The following is a 21,661-nucleotide window of genomic DNA, read 5'->3' as shown; positions in this document are numbered from 1 at the left end:
AACTAAAATTCAACCAAAGGGAAAAAATAAGTAATAAGTTAATATAATTAAGAATTAAATATCTCATTGTGCAACCTAGTAACTGCATTACTATCTCCTACTCTCACATACTTCATACTATCAATAACTAGCCAGTAAATAAAAAGAACACAGTTAGGGTGAACTAATATTTTTGGAATTCCAAAGATCTTTTGAAATACATTGGATACATACAACATAGATACTCATTTCATAATTCCATCTCCAGCTTTTCAAATATTGCCTTGCAAATTTTATAGTGAAAGTGTGTAGGGGAGATTATTCTGACATTTTTGTAATTCATTTAAGAAATATTTATTATTTCTAGATCCTCTTCTACATTTACTCTTAGAATGTTATTTGCAAATAATAGAACCCCAGTTTGAATAATCTTTTTTGGAAGACACCAAGGGTTTCATGAAGCAAATGGAAGTGTTGATTAAGCATGATGGAGCCATGTGCATAAGTCGATGAGCAGGCAGAGAAAGGAGACCTGCAAAGAGAGGAGAAAGCAGGCCTGCATAGGAAAGCAGAGAAATAAATATTCCCTAGCTCTACACATTACAGCTTCAGCAAATAAAGATAAACAGGCTGGAATGACAGTAGGGAACAAATGGTGAATGTAATTCAGGATTATTTTATATAGATTGAATCACATCAAAAACATTTTAGTAGGTAAAAGTGATCAAATATCATTTCATATGGAATAGATATTTTTATAGGTGAAAAATTGATGGGTATTGGTACTTTTATATGTTGCAAAGTCATTTTTTATTCAGCAAGCAATGTGTAAACACTACTACTGAAAAAAAGAGCAACAGGATAAAACAGGGTACAAAGTGAAACAGAAGAGAGTGTGATAATAAAGGGAAAGCTGAAACAACTCTTCGTTTATTGATTGGCCACTTTGTACCGGGCATTATACCTTCGGTCAGGGAACCTCTTAGAAAGCTTTTCCCTTGTAAAAGTTTTTGATTTCTACAGGGCTTTAAAAGAAAAAGCAATTAGGTTAGGTCTGATGCCAATATGAACAGCTCAGAACCTACTATTTCATCTTTAGGTTTTAAATCTAAAGTATTTTTTAAAACGGTTTTAAAAAATAGGCCTGGATTCATGCATTATCCCTTCCACTGCTGCATTGTAGGACCTTGGACAAGTCACTAAACTTCTTTTACTTAGATTTCCTCACTTGTAAAATAAAAATACAGGGATACTATGTGCTTCATAGGGTTTCTTTGATGATAAGTCCTATAATAATATAATAAATACAAAACATAAAACACTTAGCACTGTTCTTGGAAGACTAAGTGCTTAATAAATAAACTGGCATGGATATCAGAAAGGTTCTAATCTGGGTTTGGGGTATGGTAGAAGGCACGGACAGAGTGACAATACTTTATATCAGATAGGTGGCAGAGAGAACTGGAGAATGGGGGGTGCTACTCGGTTCACGGCAACAGGGGCTGTGCAGAGCCAGCCAGTTAAACCTGGATCCTCAACTCAGTAGGCGATTTGAGATGTTGACCAGAAACTGACTGGAACTCTATCCTACAGAGTGGGGATACCAGTCTGATGGTAGGAGAGGGATAGGGGTATGTGTGAATTTCCATGCCTAGGAAAACACCTGATGTATAATAGGTCCTCATTAAGTACTTTCGGATGGACTGATGATAGATTTTAACAGTTCACAGCAAATAAAATATGGCAGAAACTGCTAATTGTCTCCCCAATATTTACTTTCTCTCTTTTCCTCTTTTTTCATAATAGAATGCCCCCCAATTTTATTTGGGTCTGTCAAGAGGCATTTCCCAGCCTCAAGTGCAGCTAGGTGTGCCCATATGACTGAGGTCTCACCAGTGGGATACAAGTAGAAATCACATATGCATCTTCAGGTCATGGCTTTACAGGGAACCAGCTTGCTCTTCACTGTGGACGTGACTGTAGAATTGATCATGCAGATGAGGACAACTTAGTGGATGGTGGAGCAATAAGAGAAAAGGAACCTGAATGCCTGATAATCTCAAGGGGCAGAGGCACTACACTGCCTAAGCCACGCACGAGTCCAGGCTTACATGTGAAAGAGAAATATGCCTGTCTTGTTTGTCACTGTTAATTGGTCTTAGTTAAAATAACTGGTTAAATTCCTAACATGTTTCCATCACTCAAGTATGGCTGGAAGTATGAGAGGGTATATATCAAGTTTATTATATTCTAATACCATCTGAGTGGGGCTGAATTGAGTTGAGGGGCTGCTATCCATATTACTTCAGGAATTTCTAGAACCATTTAAAATGAGCATTTATTACTTAGTAGAAATAGCTGCTATTATAAAAAATTAAAAACTATTTTACTATCTCTTGTATATCCTCTCTATACTCTTGTATACTCTCTCTCTTCAGTTGTACCTCATTTACATTCTCTTATCACTGAAATAATTAGATTAGACACAGAGATGATAATAGTGAGATTAAAGTAAAAAACTATAGATATAAATGAGAAAACCAGAGAATATATTTTGTTTCTGCAAGGAATTTCATACTTAGTTTTGTGGTTAATTTGCTTTTTAAATAATACATAAACAGATTTCTCCCCTTGATTCTAATAAAACACTGCTATGGGAATTTCCCTTTCAGTGTGAATAGGAGCATTCTACTTTAGTTCATCTGGGAGATAGCTGAAAAATAAAGTTTGCATCACTGAGATTTGATTTTGCCAGACCATAATACTAACTTTTTGAAAAGTCTTATTTAAGACTCTAAATGTCAGAGGGGTAGTTGTACAAAATATATGTGGGTATTACATCTAATTTATGTCAATTTTTCTATTTCTTTAAATAAGAAACATTTTATTCAAGGTTCTGCTTCCAAATTTAAAGCTGAAGCCATGGCTTCAATCTTATTCCTTAAATCAGAAAAAGAGAGTAAAGGAAGAAATTAAAGTTGAAGGGAAATGAAAATTACAGTTACTGTAACTTTTTCTTTCCTCACTGCTGACGAAATCACAACCTATTTTTATAAATCCACTGGTAACCATAATTATTGTCGTTTTGGAGAAAACGACTATGTGAAGAGAACAAACATAAGCGAACACTTGTTGGGCACTATTTTAATGATATTGTGTGTGAAAAATAAATGGGAATGGATTTTCATGTAACTGAGTAATCAGCAACCTGAAATTTAAGGAAAACTGAGTTTTTATTTATTATAATTTTTTATACCCATGACTGTGGTTCTCTTACCTTTGATATCTTCATAAGAATCATATGATTTTCTTTTTGGAATCACTACAAAGTCTGTCAGATGTAAGATAGGATTTTGGCCCCAAAAATCTCCATCCAATGTGACTTCCACCTCCTCTTCTACCCACTTCCTGGACTGACATTTTATGACAACTACAGGAGAGAAATACTTTCAGTTAATTTGACTATTGGGTTATATGATCGTTCTTGAGATAGAAAAAATGAATTATGTTATGAAAAATAAAAGTTCCTTTGGCATACTTTGACATGTCACTACATCTGGTATTAACACACATACACTCATTCAGTATCAACATACATTGACATTTTGGAAGCAACATGAATATTAAAAAATATGTAAAAATAGCATGACAAGAGATAAATCTAGAAGATACACACCAAAGTACAGAAGATTACATTAGGATGTAGAAATGTGATTCAGGGACTGGACTTTTCAGCTAGCTGTATACTCATTGTGGTAAATACCAAACTTTACTTATATAAAAATACTACAGTAAATACATTCAAATAATTTAAAAAATAAGTTCTGTAATATTTATTTTGTAATAACACTTTTAAAATATATCTTATTAAAATATCTCCTAAACCAAAAATATTAGTTTATTTACATGCACCTTAAAATTCACTTAAATTATTTAAGTAAAATATTTTAATTTCCATTTGTGAATTGCTTTTAAATTTACAAAATACACTATTTAGTAGTTAAAAATTGTAATGAATTATTTAAAGTTAATATTAAAATGTTATTACATATTAATTTAGCATACAGCACTAAAACATTAAATTAATATGTAACTTTACATATTTATATATATATATATATATATATATATATATATATATATATATATATAATTCCAACATTTTCTTATATAAAGTGCAGAAGTTGTTAATGATCTTGTGAGCAACCAAAATATTATGTCTATATCAACTACTAATTATATAAAGGAATATTAATATATTGGCATTAGCTGTATAATATTATGGGGCCATGTATGCTAGAGTCCATATTTAAGAATATTATTTCTCCAAAATATATTAACTGTTATATTTTTATCAGTTCAGATGCACATAGGACATAAATTGAATATGAGATAAAAAGGGAGTCATAATACTAAAAAAGCTTTGAAATGGATTACACTATGCTTTCGTGGCATCAATAATATTGATAGGGCTTCCCTGGTGGCACAGTGGTTAAGAATCCGCCTGCCAATGCAGGGAACACGGGTTCGAGCCCTGGTCCGGGAAGATCCCACATGCCATGGAGCAACTAAGCCCATGCGCCACAACTACTAAAGCCCGCGTGCCTAGAGCCCGTGCTCCGCAACAAGAGAAGCCACCGCAATGAGAAGCCTGCGCACCACAATGAACAGTAGCCCCCACTCGCCACAACTAGAGAAAGCCCGCGCACAGCAACGAAGACGCAACACAGCCAAAAATAAATAAATTAAATAAATAAAAATTAAAAAAAAAAATAATAATAATATTGATAATATGTTCATCTGAACTGCAAGATTGGATAATGTCCTCAGATTTATGTGTTTTCGCAGTATATACCACATTTATAGTAAAGAAATGTTTAAAATAAATTTATTTTTAATTCTTAAAGTTACAGGTTAATACTGAACATTTGGACTTAGAATTAATATGTGAAATGTACAACAAGGGTACAAAGTTAGATGTAAATTAAGTGGGTTGAAATGGCTGAGGAAAATGTACAAGCTTTTCTGGTTATAATTAGCTTCAGTCTTAAAGCATTAAATTGGAAATTAGTGTGATCAAAGTTACAATTAGTATCATGTCATTGGTCTTGTCCTGTAAGTCCTTAGGAAATTACTGCCCTAGCAATGCCAGGATTACTAAACCACAATGGATTCACATTCCATTGTCTTTACACTGTGATAGGGAGTACAGCCCTTTTCCAATTATCTACCCCGAAGGACAGGAGAAAAGGTGGTTCACAGAGCAACAAAAGTACCCTGGGCTTGAGAATAACCTGGGTTATAGATACATAGAAAAAAAAGAAACAACAAACATTGATGGTGACACAGTTGAGCAGGGAAAGCAATGGGTTATTTCTGATGTGTTCTTAAGAATAAAGAATGGACTGTACCGAAAGTAAATAATATTTATTTATAAAATCATACCCATTTGTTTCTCAAGGGCATTTGTAGAGAAAAAGAATTACTAGAATAGGTTTCAGACTTTTGGTAAAATGATTTAATAACTAGTACACAATCTGTTCAGAACACAGATGTTACTACTTGGTTGTGCTAATGTAACACAGGCTATTTACAGAACTCACATTTACTTTAAAAATCTAATAATTATCAAAAGTGACTTGATAGAAAATTTCTATGTTTCTGGAGCATATTTAACCTTCTTTGAAGAAAACTGTACAAGAAATTTGTTTTTATTTTCTCATAGGCTTTATTTTAGACTTTAAAAAATCTGCTTTAACTCTTTAATCTGGGAAAAAAACAAGCAGTGTCTGGGGTAGACACGAGCAACACTGCTGTTAGAATTCCAACAGAGTAATGTCTAGGCTGTATTACATCACTTTGATCAGAAGACTATTATAAATTTTAAACTGTTCAGCTCTTTGGAAAGTATACAAACAACTATGTTTTGAAGGAAATAAAAAAAACATTTTGACATGTTTTTGAAGCATTCTGAAGATAATTTAGTATATTTGAAATATTTATGTGTTGATAATTTTTTAACTCAAGAGTAAAAATATTTCAAGTAAAACAAATGACATTTATTGTCAAAGGTACTGTTAGTTAAGTGGATTTTCACTCCAGTTAAAATGAAACTACATAAGGAAATATATAATCTTGGCCTTCCTTTATAACCAGTGTCTCTGGGGAAATGCTGTTATTCACAAGCAAAACTGACTATTTTCTCTTCTAAGTGTGGTGACATAATTTGTATCAGTAAAGACTAGCTCTTTTTCACTAGCAAAGATTGGTATTGGAGGGAGAAGAAAAATTCAAAATTTCAAGACTTCTTTTAGCTTATCTGTGTTGCTCAAGGTGGAGATCAAAAATAGATATCCCTTTGCTGTGCAATTCAGTGATTCTTAGTTATGAAGAACTATGCCTAGAGCCTGGTAAGAGGTTGGGATACTAAATTCCACCTTATGGTTATCTAAGAGGAGTTGTGATTCTTACGCTGACCCTGGGAACAAAATGGGAAAATGAAAGTATGCAGAAGAAGTGAGAAGAGTGTTGAGGAAAGAGAACATACAGAAACTTGAGAGAAGCCTGGAGTATGTGGAGGAAAAAAGGGGTCACTGAGGAAAAAAAAGGCATTTTAAGAGTAGGGATTTTACGTTGCATGTGTGGTGGCCAAGCCCACCTCCCTAAAATCTGTAGTACATTCTGACTGGTTTTTGGAGAACACCATAAAAGTTTTGTATCTGGGACAACTAATAGAGGAATCATTGACCCCATGAGTTGCACAGAAGCTGGAATATGGTGATTAAATGTAATCCAAGAACCCAAGTACCCAGAAATCTTACAGATCTAGCGCAGGGCTCTGAGCTCATCAAAGAATATGAAATAAAGGGGTCTGAATTTAATGTTATTTCAATCTTAGTTGATTTGTAGGTTTCACCAACAAGGAAAACAACAGGAAATGGTATGGTTTTGTGGAAAGATCATTGGACTTATTGTTAAGAGACCAGATTCAGTCCTAGCATTTCCACCAATAGGGCTGGGTCACTTTACAACCTACTTTCTCTGGACCTGGATTTTCTTACTTGTACAAAGAAGAGATGGGATTAGAAGGCCTCTAAGATACCTAAAATCCTGGTGTTCTCTGACTCTAAGATATACCTACCTTGGGGGCATTTAGGATGTGGTGCCTATGGGAATCCAAGAATAGGGTATATCCAGCATATTCCTGGGATTTCTTCACTGTCTATCCCCAAAGCTCTAATTGGAAATTAAATTATTAAGAGTGAACAAAAGCATAAACACTTTCAATATTAGCATGAAATGACATATTTTTTAGCAACCTAATGGTATTTTAGCAAAGCTTGTGAATTTAAACTTTGGCAGAGAAAAACTAAGTAAGAAATACAAAATATTTTCTGCAAATGTTGATTTTATAACCATTTCAAACCAAACACTGGTAAACTGTCACAAAGAAAAATGTAATACAACCATTGTGAGATGCAAGTTAAAACTGAAGAATTCTTTTCTCTACATTCAAAGGTTGGTACAGCAGTTGGCCCTCCATATCTGTGGGTTCCGAATCCACAGATTCAACCAACTGTGAACTGAAAATATTTAAAGAAAAGAAAAAAAGAAATTCCAGAAAGTTCCAAAAAGCAAAACTTGTATTTACATAGCATTTATATTATATTAGGAATTATAAGTAATGTAGAGGTGATTTAAAGTATATGGGAGGATGTGCATAGGTTATATGCAAATACTATGCCATTTTATATAATGGACTTGAGCAACCATGGATATTGGTATCTGCAGGGGTCCTGGAATCGATACCCCATGGATACTGAGGGACGACTGTATTGGTATTTACTGATGTGACTAAACTGTGATTAATCAGAGGTAATACAGTTTCCATGGGTTATATTCTAAACTGGATGGGCAAAACACGAAACACAAAAAATGCCATTAAGTACAGGACTTCAGAAAGTTATCAGGAATTTACTTTTGGAGGCTACCAGTTAAAAGAAAAAGGGCATTTGTAAAATTATTCTACGCCCATCAGGAGAACAGCAATACTAGAAAATGATTCTGGTCGTTGTTGAAAACAGGCTTTTCTTATGAAAAATGGAACATAAGACATGACAAGCAGGACCAGCTTCATGGGCTTGTGACGTATGCAAGAACTCCACACTTGGAATTGTTCATGTTTGTTTAATGTCTTGAAATTCTTAATACTTTTTGAACAAGGGCCTCCTCATTTTCATTTTACCCAGATCACGTCGGCAGTCTTGATTGCAGGAGTGGTGAAAAGCATGGCAGAATGGACACTGAGCCCACAGGAAAGAATTTTTTGAACGTGAAGAAGAAATATGCACATATAGGACAAAGTAAGAATTTCTTTTTAATTAAGGTTTCTAGACAATTATTTAATTAAAATTATAAAAGCAGAGAAAACATTTAAATTTTGCATCATCACTGGAGTCTGCTTAAATTTCAGCTAAGCAAAGAGGGGACAAGTAACCCGCATTCTGGCAACGACAGCACAGCCTAGTCATGGCAGTATTTCATCAGGACGTCATATACCTGGCACAGTGCCATCACTTGGTGAACGCGAGCATCAGGAGTCCTATGCTTTGCCCAGACAAGCTGTTCCAGGTTGTTCTCTAGATACAGACTCAAAAAGGAGTCCCTTTGCATGTATCTGACTATGATTCACTGATACGATACTTAGATTGACTTGTTCCTCACTCTGAACTTCAAATCAGCAATGATATATACAATCCCCATATATCAAATATATTTTCCCCCTCTGACCATGTAAATTTCAACACTTCATGAACTTTACATTGCATAACATATAAAAGAAACCGATCATATCAATGCCAGTCAAAATGAAATCGTGTTCCTTCAATGTGCTATGTAAATGTTACCTTTTCACCTCTGTATGCAATTCTTTAAAACTGTCAATAGGCCACCTTTCTCCACTTGCCTTCTTCATTTGAACAATGACCATTGTTTTTTGTAATTTCATAACCTGGGGCATAAATAACACCTGGATATCTACAGTCCCTTTAGGAGGCAATGCAACTCCTGTAAAAAAAAAAAAAAAACACACAAAACTAAGTTTTAATGTGGTAAACGTTTTTAGAATATAATAGTTTTAACCACAGAAAGTAACCTCTCCTTACTGATCACCTAAATTTTTCAAAATCACTCCTGAACAAAAAAAACACATTATGCTAAATTATAAGTGCACTTCACTGGCTTCACTAATTTTCCTCAAATGTCACCACAATTCTTTAAAAAACACATTTTATCCTGAGCCAAGAAGGTTCTCCTGAAGAGGCTGGAAGAATTGAAGAAACGTTGATAGTGATGGCTTGAGTTTCCCAGAGTGATAAAAAAACCATAAAACCCATGGATCTTTTCAAGTCTTACCACATTTTGCATAAGGCAAAGTACAGCAATTTCTGACCCTTTCATTTCTTTGCATATTTTTGTTCTAGACCATAACAGCTCCATGTTTCTGCTTGGAGCCCCAGAATTGCTACCAGTAAACTGTTCATTTCTTTAACTGATTCACGAAGGAAGCCAAAGCTTATTTGTGAAAGAAAGGGGCATCCACTTCAGGTTGTAAAAATCAGAAGACAGAAAAACAGACAGCAATTTCTTGTGTTCTAGTGGATTAGAATTTTTCAACCTTTGCTTTGAATAAGTACCACCTGCAAAAAACTTGTTAGACATGAAGTTTGCTAAGGCCCAACTACAGAGATTCTGATTTGTTCAGTCTGGGCTGGGACCTCAAAGCTGCGTATTTAAGTAGCAGCTCATGAGATCCAGAAGCAGGTGATCATGAGACCATACTTAGAAAAAAACCCTCTATCTATTGGACAAGTATTGAGAGGTTGGAAGAGTAGTGAGCTTCTAGCCATTTATAACAGTGAAGATTTCCAAGTGATCGGTGTCTTCCTTTATTTTAAAGAGTAACACTCTTTACAAGAAAATGAGGGATTATTGACTATATTGTTTTTTTAAAAGTCTTTGTTATAAGATTGATGATATTCAAAGTCATTTTGTCTCAGATGAGAATACTGTACTAAACTATTAAGAACATCAAGAAAGAAAATAGAAAATGGCCCCTCTGCAAAATATCCCAACTTAAAATTCTTATAAATTTTCAAATTTTAAAGTTTATTCCTTCAGGAAATGAAAATTTTCTAAGGTGTATTGTCATACTTAACAATAACTAGTAATTAATATGATTACTAGCTAATATTTATTCACTACTGACTCTATGCCAGGCTCTGTGCTAAGTATTTTTCACACAATATCTCATTTCATTCTCAGAAAATCACCATAAACAAGTGTTATTATGTTTCTCATTTTAGAGATGGAGATATTGAGACAATTTGGTTAAACAACTTGCCCAAAGTCCCAATGAAAGATCATGTTGTTTACTAAGATATCTGAAAAATTTCTATCTTCAACTTTGCCTTTATGAGTTCCGTATTTTCAACGAATCGCTCCATTCAAATAAGTAAAAACAGCAAGAGCCAGAATAAAATAGGATAAAGAGCTGGACTATAATAAAAAAAAAAAGCAGAGCTGAGTCAAATAAACCATACATTGCAGCCCCAAGGAAAAGTTTAGAAATGATCATTTACCTTTACAAAAGTATATTATGACTAAAAATAGATTATATTATAACTAAAAATAAACCCAGACATTTAGATGTTGTAAGGAGTCAAGACAAAGATACAAAAGGGTACTTCATTGCTAACATCATGCTTTCTTATAATATTTGAAATGAAAAATAATGCTATAACCAATAAGCCCATTTAATTAAAAATCTAGTAGGCTATTTGTGGCTGTAACTTTTTACCAGTCTACAAATAGAACTATAGTTCCCTATTGAATTCACCATACATTTCTTTAACTATTATTACATGCTTGAATAGTAAGTCACTGCAATGTTAATAAACTTCCAAGAAATCACTGAAACTTAGCAATGAAAAGAACTTTGAGAATTTATCAAATTCATTTCGTGTCTCACAAATAATTTATATTTCCTGTGGTTTTCCCATTGTCCTTTGCAACACTTTGAGTAGAGACAGAAAAGCCGTCCACACTTCTATCTTATAATCTAACCTATGTTTTCTTCTAATATCTATATATTTTCATCCTTATAGTTAAATACTCAATCCACTTGTAATTTATCCATATGTAAGGAATGAAGAATGTATCCAACGTTGTTGATTTTCTATATGAGACTAATTATCCAAAAACCACTTATTTAAAAGTTCAATGATTTGAAATGCCACCTACATGGCATTTCCTTATATATTTTGGCCTTTTTCTGGAGTCCCTAGATTTCTCTTCATGTGTAAGTACCACACTGTTTTAATTATAGATGCTTTATTTTCTACTACAACTGTCTCCTCCTCCAACTCATTTTTTTAAAAGAATTTTTCTAAATTTGGAATGAACAGTTAGCTCCAAGAAGGGGATGGCCTGGCAAACAGTTCTTTTAATGGGATTGCCCCACATTTACGCTTTAGGGATCACCGACATTTTTGTCCATTCACGATCTATTCAAGAGCAAGGATATGGCCTTTATTTTTCTCATTTGAGCATTATATTAGGTGCTTCTAGGTTCTTGGAATAGATTTTCAGCCAGTGTTAGTTTTCAGTGTTGCTGGAGGCTCATTTCAGCATCTTCATATATGTTTAGCAGGAAGCTGGGAGAAACCACATCAGTTGTTTCTATCTTCTGACTGGGAAATCTAGCTAGTGTGATGATTACTACATCTATTAGGTTAAACAATCTAATAAAACATATTCTAAACTCAAAACATTTTCTAAGCTTATCTTTTTCTGTTTTACTCCATTTCCATATAGTAACTACACAAAGTAACTACAGATGTATTTACTTTTTTCTATTACAGTTACCATTCGGGGATTCAAAATCCTAATAAGCATCTAGGGGGAAATATGCACATTTTATTTTACATAATTGATTTTAGGTATTTATATATTTTATTAGAGAAGTATACATTATTTATATAATTTTGAGACCCTGATAATACGTCATGTTTAGCATCTGAGAAATATTAAAAAGAGTGGCATTCATTGTATTATTATTATTGTTGTTTTGCTTTTGAAATCTGCTATGGCCTAGCTGCACTTAACATTCAAATTTTATTCAGTGTATTCTAATACTGCTATTTTGACTGCTCTTTTGATTAAACGTAATAGAAATATTTATGCACTGATCTCCAATTTGAAATATAGAAATTGTACAATACTTTAATGGTATGAGGTTACTTGCCTTCTTAGAAGAAAATCTTCTCAAGAGCATAAAGTGAGTGTAATACTCATTTTAGTAATGAAAATATTTCATTTGGGGAGATTAATTTTTAATCACTTTAGTGGTATTACACTACTGCTCCCCAAAGCATAATTTCTAATATTTAGCATGGAATTAGAAATAGCCCATGTCAGGAAATCAAATAGTTACTTAAACATTCTAGCTCCCTAAGTGATGCTATTATTTTTGTTATAGTGGTTTCTTTAATTTATTTATTTATTTATACTTTTGTCAAATGTCTATTTGGTTTTTTTAATTGAAGTATAGTTGATTTACAATATTGTGTTTCAGGTGTATAGCAAAGTGATTCAGTTATACGTATATATGTGTATATATCTATATTCTTTTCTTTGATTCTATCCCATTAGCTTATTACAACATATTGATTATAGTTCCCTGTGCTATACAGTAGGACCTTGTTGTTTATCTATTTAATATATGGTAGTGTGCATCTGTTAATCCCCTACTCCCAATTTATCCCTCCCCCATCTTCCCCTTGGTAACCATAAGTTTGTTTTCTATGTCTGTGAGTCTCTTTCTGTTTTGTAAATAAGTTCATTTGTACTATTTTTTTAGATTCCACATATAAGTGATATAATATTTGTCCTTCTCTGACTTACTTCACTTAGTACGAGAATCTCTAGGTCCATCCATATTGCTGCTATAGTGGTTTATTTTAAATAAGAAAGCAAGCTTTTATTTTTAAAACATCAAGTCATCAAGAATGTGACTTTTCATCAACCACTTTCACACATGAAATGTGTGCACTTTCTACTTGAATACTTTATATTTTCAATAACTGATTTAATAATCTTTAAATTATCACTAAAAAGTAGAACAGAATTGTTAATGTGGTAGTTTGGAGAAGAGTCCTTTCACTGGTTCTTCAGAGATATTATAGGCTGAATTATGCCCCCCTCCCCAACTCATATGTTGAAGTTCTAATTGCCAGTGTCTCAAATGTGACTGTATTTGAAGTTGGGGGCCTTTAAAGAGGTGGTTAAGTTAAAATAAGACTGTTTTGGACAGGTACATGTAAAAGTATGAAATTAGAACACTCCCTAACACCATACACAAAAATAAACTCAAAATGGATTAAAGACCTAAGTGTAAGGCCAGACACTATCAAACTCTTAGAGGAAAACATAGGCAGAACACTGTATGACATAAGTCACAGCAAGATCCTTTTTGACCCAGGTCCTAGAGAAATGGAAATAAAAACACAAATAAACAAATGGGACCTAATGAAACTTAAAAGCTTTTGCACAGCAAAGGAAACCATAAACAAGACCAAAAGACAACCCTCAGAATGGGAGAAAATATTTGCAAATGAAGCAACGGACAAAGGATTAATCTCCAAGATTTACAAGCAGCTCATGCAGCTCAATAACAAAAAAACAAACAACCCAATCCAAAAATGGGCAGAAGACCTAAATAGACATTTCTCCAAAGAAGAGATACAGATTGCCAACAGACACATGAAAGAATGCTCAACATCATTAATCATTAGAGAAATGCAAATCAAAACTACAATGAGGTATCATCTCACACCGGTCAGAATGGCCATCATCAAAAAATCTAGAAACAATAAATGCTGGAGAGGGTGTGGAGAAAAGGGAACACTCTTGCACTGTTGGTGGGAATGTAAATTGATACAGCCACTATGGAGAACAGTATGGAGGTTCCTTAAAAAACTAAAAATAGAACTACCATATGACCCAGCAATCCCACTACTGGGCATATACCCTGAGAAAACCATAATTCAGAAAGAGTCATGTACCAAAATATTCATTGCAGCTCTGTTTACAATAGCCAGGACATGGAAGCAACCTAGGTGTCCATCATCGGATGAATGGATAAAGAAGATGTGGCACATATATACAATGGAATATTACTCAGCCATAAAAAGAAATGAAATGGAGGTGTTTGTAATGAGGTGGATGGAGTTAGAGTCTGTCATACAGAGTGAAGTAAGTCAGAAAGAGAAAAACAAATACAGTATGCTAACACATATATATGGAATCTAAGGGAAAAAAAAAAAAAAAAGAGGTCATGAAGAACCTAGTGGCAAGATGGGAATAAAGACACAGACCTACTAGAGAATGGACTTGAGGATATGGGGAGGGGGAGGGGTGAGATGTGACAGGGTGAGAGAGTGTCATGGACATATATACACTACCAAATGTAAAATAGATAACTAGTGGGAAGCAGCCGCATAGCACAGGGAGATTAGCTCGGTGCTTTGTGACCACCTAGAGGGGTGGGATAGGGAGGGTGGGAGGGAGGGAGATGCAAGAGGGAAGAGATATGGCAACATATGTATATGTGTAACTGATTCACTTTGTTGTAAAGCAGAAGCTAGCACACCATTGTAAAGCAATTATACTTCAATAAAGATGTTTAAAAAAAAAAAAAAAAAAAAAAAAAAAAAAGACTGTTAAGGTGGGCTCTAATCCAGTCTGACTGGTGTCCTTATAAAAAAAGGAAAATTTGACACACAGACACACACCAAGGATGCCGACATACAAAGGAAAGACCATGTGAGGGCACAGTGAGAAGGCAGCCAGCTACAAGCCCAACAGAGACACCTCAGAAGAAATCAAATATCCCGCCCGGTCCCTTGATTTTGAACTTCCAGCCCCCAGAACTGTGAAAAAACAAATTTATTTTGTTTAATCCACCCAGACTGGTATTTTATTATTGCAGCCCTAGCAAACTGATACATGAAATTATCTTTCCTTCTATGTTATCTCAGAGGCTGAGGCATGGGATGCCACTGAACTTGCTTAGAGAATTTCTAATTCCAGGCTCTCAAAACAGGACAGATAGAGAAATTTGACTCTGACTGCCATTTGGCTGCTATGATCATGGAAAAGCTAGGGACGAAGCAGTCTTCCCTTCCAACCTGTATCTTGCTGACTGAGGTGCATGTATTGAATGGAAGCATCTATTGAAGAGCAAGAAGGGCATTTCAGGGATGGAATTTCCTTCATGAAGGATTAGAGACTGCTGCTGCTTTACTCTTCCATCTTTTATAGAGCTAGCTAATGTCTGAGATTTAATAAAGAACTTGTCCAAAGAAGACACCATTAAAAGGACTAGTGTACAAAAAGTGAGCACTAAGTAGAAGGTCACATTTACTCATATAGGTCATTGGGGAATACATACAAATCCTTGCTTCTTAGAAAAAAATGTTCAGCTTGAGACATATAATGCTTTTAAAGTAGATTTTTGGGGTTATTCAACACAAATATGATTGCTATGGTAAGTTTTACATCATGAACTAAGCACCTGTAAGTTAAAGTTTTATGTTTGCTTTTTTAAAAATCTAAGAATACATTAGTAAAAAATAAACAAATAAAACTTAAAGGAAATACTGATTCCAATGTAAACATTCCATTGCTGGGTCAAAAATGAGTGAAAAATCCACTATCAGAGCCTCCTGACCAGAGACACAGTAAAGGACACAGTTTTCTGTTATTGAAGGCCTTCAAGCACAGGCTAATAACCACTGACAGTGATGACCAAGAGGAGGGTTTTGAGCTTTACATGAGTATTTAGAATATCTTAATATGCCTTCCAGTGTTAATATTCTATGATAACATTTTTCCTTATAAATAGAAAAGATAACTAAGGTTTTAAAAATTAATGTCAGGAAATTGAATATTTTCTTGGAAAGTAATCTTAATTTCAATTAAAATAATATCCCTTATTGATCAATTACCATGTCTTCCTTGTTCTCTGCACTGCTAAGTTGTGCCTGTGTGTATGTAAAATCTCTCTCTTCACCTGTAAGAATACTCTATGATATAATGTAAAGCATTTGAGATTTACAAGTTTAAATCTATGCTCTGATATTCATTAGTTCTGGGAAACTGTGAAAGTTATTTAAATTTCTAAGTGAGATTTTCCTCATATGAAAAAGGAAGCATATATATATATATATATGAATATAATATATATATCAAGATTTTGCTATGGCAAAGGTACTACTTCAGTTCAATCCAGATAATCCCATTTTGTACAGTATACATTGATTGTACACTATTTTATTCTTTCACTTATTCATTCAGAAAATACTCTGTGCCATGCATTGTAATACGGGATAAAATAGTGAAGAAAATAAATCCCTTGCTTTTCTGGATCATGCATTCCAGAATGTGTTGGGGGTGAGAAGTCAAACAATAAATAAAATGTATTATATGTATGGTGTTGTTAAGTAAAACAATAAAGAGTTAGAGAGTGATGTGGATGTTAATATAGGGTGGTCCAGGAAGGCCTCTCTGCTAGGTGTCATTTGAGCAAAGCACCTAAGGAAGTCTGAGAAGCCTTGTAGACATCCATGGTGGGAATACTAAGACAGCAGGTGGCTATATGAGTCTGAATTTAAGGGGAAATTGAGGCTGGGGCTATCAATTTAAAAGTTGTTTGAATTCACTTGTGACTGAATGAGAGCTCATCAGGAACAAGTATGGATAGAAATGAAAAGAGAAGACAGGGCCTTGGGCCTCTGGGAATTCAGGGGATAGGAACAGGGGAGAAACATGCAAAAAAGACTGAGGAGGCCTTACTAGAGAGATAGAAGGAGAATCAAGGGAGAATTGAATCCTGGAGGCCAACTGTTTCCAAAATGGTGAGAGATCAACTGTATCAAGTTGAGCTCATGGGTTGAGCAAGATGAGGATGCACACAGATGATCAGATCTGGCAATGTTATGTTACTGATGAACTTCAAAAGAGCAGAATCATCTGTAGAATGATGGGGAAAAAAGTAAGATTAGCTTTTGCAATAACTTATAAGGGAAAATAATCTGAAAAAGAATCTATCTATCCATCTATCCATATCTATATCTATATCTATATATCTGAATCACTTTGCTGTACACCTGAAACTAACACAACGTTGTAAATCAACTATACCTCAATTAAAAAAAAATGAAAAAAAAGAGATAATGTATAAGAAATGAGGGCCTTAAGTATAGACAACCTTTCAAGTTGTTTTGTCATAAAGAGGGATCAGAGAAATGGGATAGTACCTGGCAGGGATAAGGGGTAAAGAGAGGCATGTCTTTTAACATTAAGAGGTATTATTGCATGCTTGCTATGTTGACAGGCATAATCCCACAAGAATTATTACACAGAAGACATAGGAAAGAGCTGGAGAGCTCCACATAGTTGAGTAGGTGTGGGATTCAGTGAACAGGTAGAGGGCTGGCCATAAGAACACAAAGAGCTTTTCCAATGTAATGGGAGGAGAGGCAAGGCACATGGATGAAAATAAAATTAGGTTGGTGGATGTATGGAAGAACCAGACAATTAGATTCTGATTTGACTCTATATTCTTAATGAAATAGGAAGAAAGAATATCAGATGAGAGAAGGGGAGGAAATGCTGAATGTCAGTAGTAGTCATCAGGTTTCAATTCACTGTAGGAAATTTTACTAAAGGAAAAGAATGTGTCATCAAAAGTTCATCATTCACTCACAGTTTACTTATTTCTCTATCTCCCTTTCTATCTATCCATCTCTACATCCATCAACCACTCTACCTATTGTAAAAGCCCCAAATTCTCTAAATCCTAAGAAGATATTAGTCCTCTCTCTGTTAGAATATTTTTCTGTATTTCTGAAGCTAAGAAAATTGTATAAAATGACAGAAAAGAGAAATGGTACTGTGAGCCTTGGGTTCCATTTTACAAGCCCAGACCATATAAAATATTTTAATTAGTTCGATTTTCATTCTCTTCATAGAAATATTCTAGTGGTAGAAGTAGGTCTAAATTTCAGGTTATAGAGATTTTTCTGAAGGGCAGGCATCCAGGCATCTTTGCATAACAAAAGCTATAGCTTTGTGTTTTACAATAAAATCAGCAGCTTCACTGACTAGCTTAGAAATCTGCTTGCTTTATGCTAAAAATCATAATTACAAATCTGTCTGATTGGAACCTGAGCTCATTTGTGTGGAAAATTGGTCATCTGACATAATAGGAAGGGAAATTTTACAAAAAACATGAAATTATGCTCAGCTGCCAACATAATTTAATAAACATTCATGACAATTATCTGGAGACCTGGGTATGCTTTATGTCAGGCAGCAGCACACATTAAATGCCACTAAACACTGAGTTCTTGAAGACGTTTTCCAACTCACAAGTAGCAACATTGAATTTGAAAAAACATTTTTTTCTGCATATAATATTTTTATTATTCATTGCCAAACTGCATGATATAGGTTAACTAAAATCAACATGAGACATAGCAATTATCTCTCATAAGGAAAAAAACACGTCTCTTTTCTAAATGCTTATTTAGCTCTAATTATTAACAATCACATAAATTATGTATATTTTATCTTTTAAAAAGTAGATATTATAGATACCAAACACAGTGTATATCATTATCCTTCTGATTATTCTCTCTTATTATAATATGATATAATCTTTATCCATTATAAAAACATTTGAGATAATTATAAACATGCAGTTGTAAGAAATGAAAGTACCCTTTACCCAGTTATCTCCCATGGTAACATCTTGTAAAGCTATAATGCAATACAAAATCCAAAATATTTACATTGAAATAGTGAAGCTATAGAAGTTTCGGACTTCCCTAGTGGCGCAGTGGTTAAGAACCCACCTGCCAATGCAGGGGACACGGGTTTGATCCCTGGTCTGGGAAGATCCCACATGCCGCGGAGCAACTAAGCCCGTGCGCCACAACTACTGAACCCGCGTGCCTAAAGCCCGTGCTCCGCAACAAGAGAAGCCACCGCAATGAGAAGCCCGTGCACCGCAACGAAGAGTAGCCCCCGCTCGCCGCAACTAGAGAAAGCCCGTGCGCAGCAACAAAGACCCAACGCAAACATAAATAAATAAATAAATAAATAAATAAATAAAAGAAGTTTCATCACCACAAGTATCCCTCTGGTTGACCTTTTACAGACATCCCTACCTCCCCCACTACTCTAACCCTGAATACTACTATTCTCCATTTCTGTAATTTTGTCACATCAAGAATACTCTATGAATGGAATCATATAGTATATAAATCTGGGGGATTGGCTTTTTCACTCAGAATAATACCCTGGATATTCAATCAAGTTGTTGTACTTATCAATGCTTTGTTCCTTTCTATTGCTGAATACTACACAGTGGTATAGATATAACACCGTTTGTTTAACCATTCACACTTTGAAGGGCATCTAGGTTGTTTTCAGACTTTGGCTATTACAAATAAATCTGCTATGAACATTCAGGCACATATTTTTGTATGACATAAATTTTTACTTTTCTGGGATAAATTCCCATGAGTGTAATTGTTGGATGGTAGGGTAATTGCATGTTTACTTTGATAAGAAACAACCAAACAGTTTTCCAGAATGGCTGTACCCTTTTACATTCCCACCAGCAATCTATGAGTGATCCAGTTTCTCTACATCTTTCCTAATACTTGATGTCACTATTTTTTATTTTAGCCATTCTGATAGGTTTGTAGTGAAAACTCCTTGTGTTTTTATTTTGCATTTCTCTAAAGATTAATGATGTTGAACATCTCTTCATGTGCTTATTAACCATCAGTATATTTTCTCTGGTGAAATGCCTATTCATATTCTTTGCCCATTTTCTAAAACTTGTATTTTTATTAGTGAGTTTTCAGTATGTTTTATATATTCTAGATACTAACCCTTTGTCACATATGTGGTTTGCAAACATTTTCTCCCAGTTTATAGCTTTCCACTTTATCATCTTCTCATGGGCTTTTATGGAGAAAAATATTTTAGTTTGATGTCCAATTTATTAATTTTTCCTCTTATGGAATTTTTTATTGGTTAAAAGCAAGAACTATTTGCTTAGCATTGTGTCAATTTTTGCATAAGGTCTGAGCATCCTGGCTGGAATTGCATTAAACCTATAAATCAAGTGGGATAGAACTGACATCTTTACTATATTGAGTCTTCCAATTCATGAAGAGAGTGTATCTCTCTATTTATTTAAATGTCATTTGATTTTGTCATTTTCAGCATACAAGTCCTGAACATGCTCTGTTAGATTTACTTCTAAGTAATTTATTTATTTGGAGAGATTACAAACAATATTAGATTTTAACTTTCAGTTTCCACATTTTCGTTGGTAATATATATAAATACGATTGATTCTTTGTGTGTCGTTCTTATTTACCATGACCTTGCTGAATTCACTGAATACTTCTACAAGCTTTTTTTTTTTTTTTAAGATTCCTTGTGATTTTCTGGTAGATAATCATGTGATATGAAGATAAGGACAGTTCATTTCTTTCTTTCATTCTATTTGCCTTTCATTTTCTTTACTTGCCTTATTGCACTGGCTGGGACTTCCAACAGTATGATAAATGCTGAGAGTGACATCCTTGTGTTGCTCCCTATTTTAGAGAGAAAGTATTCAATGTTTCATAACTGAAGGTGACATTATATTTTCTATACTGAATGACCTCTATACTGAATGACCTGTGATCTTTTTCCTTTATTCTTTTTAAGAGAGTAGATTACATTAATGAAATTTCAAATGCTCAACCAGCCTTTACATTTGGAAAAAATGCCATATGCTCATGGGTATATTTTTTTGTTATATATTTTGATGGGTTCATTTTATTAATATTTCTTGAAGATTTTTGTGTCTAATTTTAGGAACAGTATTAGTCTGTAGCTTTCTTTAACTGTGATGTGTTTCTAGTTTTTGTATCAGGGTAATGTTGTCCTCATAGAATAAGTTGGAAGGTGTTTTTTTCTCTTCTCCATCTTGGAATAATTTGAGAAAGATTGGTGTTAATTCTTCTTTACATGTTTGGTAGAATTTGCCAGTGATGCCATTTGGGCCTAAAGATTTCACCTTGGGAGTTTCCCAATTATTAATTTAATTTCTTTAATAGACGACTACTCATATGATGTATTTCATCTTTGGTGGATTTTGGTAGTTTGGAATTTACGAGAAATGGATCAGTTTCTCCTAAGTTGTTGAATTTATGTGTTTATAGTTGTTCATAATACTGCCTTATTTTTCTAATGTCTTAGGTTATCTGTAGTGATGTTGCCATGGGTTACTTGAACATATTTTAGGATTTTAACTGATTTATAGTGTTTTTGAGTCTACCACTTCATACAATTTTCTTAGTTGTTTAAAATGGTAATTCAATACACATACGCAACTTATTGCTTTCCATAGGTATCAATGTTTAATTTGAATGAAATGTATCAATATGTACCTTATGTTTTAAAATGTACTCAGGATTTGTTTTAATCAGGTATGGTGAGACATACAGACACAGAAATGACTGTCATGAAGAAAGAAGTTTTATACTCACATATC

The 21,661-nt window shown here is 34.1% G+C and overlaps 1 protein-coding gene across 1 annotated transcript in view; it reads right to left on the bottom strand.

The window, feature by feature from the left end:
• CFAP47 (cilia and flagella associated protein 47) overlaps positions 1 to 21,661 on the bottom strand; it is a 486,133-nt gene that overhangs the window by 59,911 nt on the left and 404,561 nt on the right. Inside the window, 3 exon segments of the mRNA XM_061178124.1 lie at positions 3,257 to 3,409; positions 7,121 to 7,215; positions 8,886 to 9,045. Of these exon segments, the coding sequence (XP_061034107.1) occupies positions 3,257 to 3,409; positions 7,121 to 7,215; positions 8,886 to 9,045 (408 nt within the window).

This window comes from Eubalaena glacialis, chromosome X (assembly GCF_028564815.1).
Source record: "Eubalaena glacialis isolate mEubGla1 chromosome X, mEubGla1.1.hap2.+ XY, whole genome shotgun sequence".
NCBI lineage: Eukaryota > Metazoa > Chordata > Mammalia > Artiodactyla > Balaenidae > Eubalaena > Eubalaena glacialis.
The sequence above is the reverse complement of the archived record's forward strand: the minus strand, read 5'-3'. Positions and strand labels throughout refer to the sequence as shown.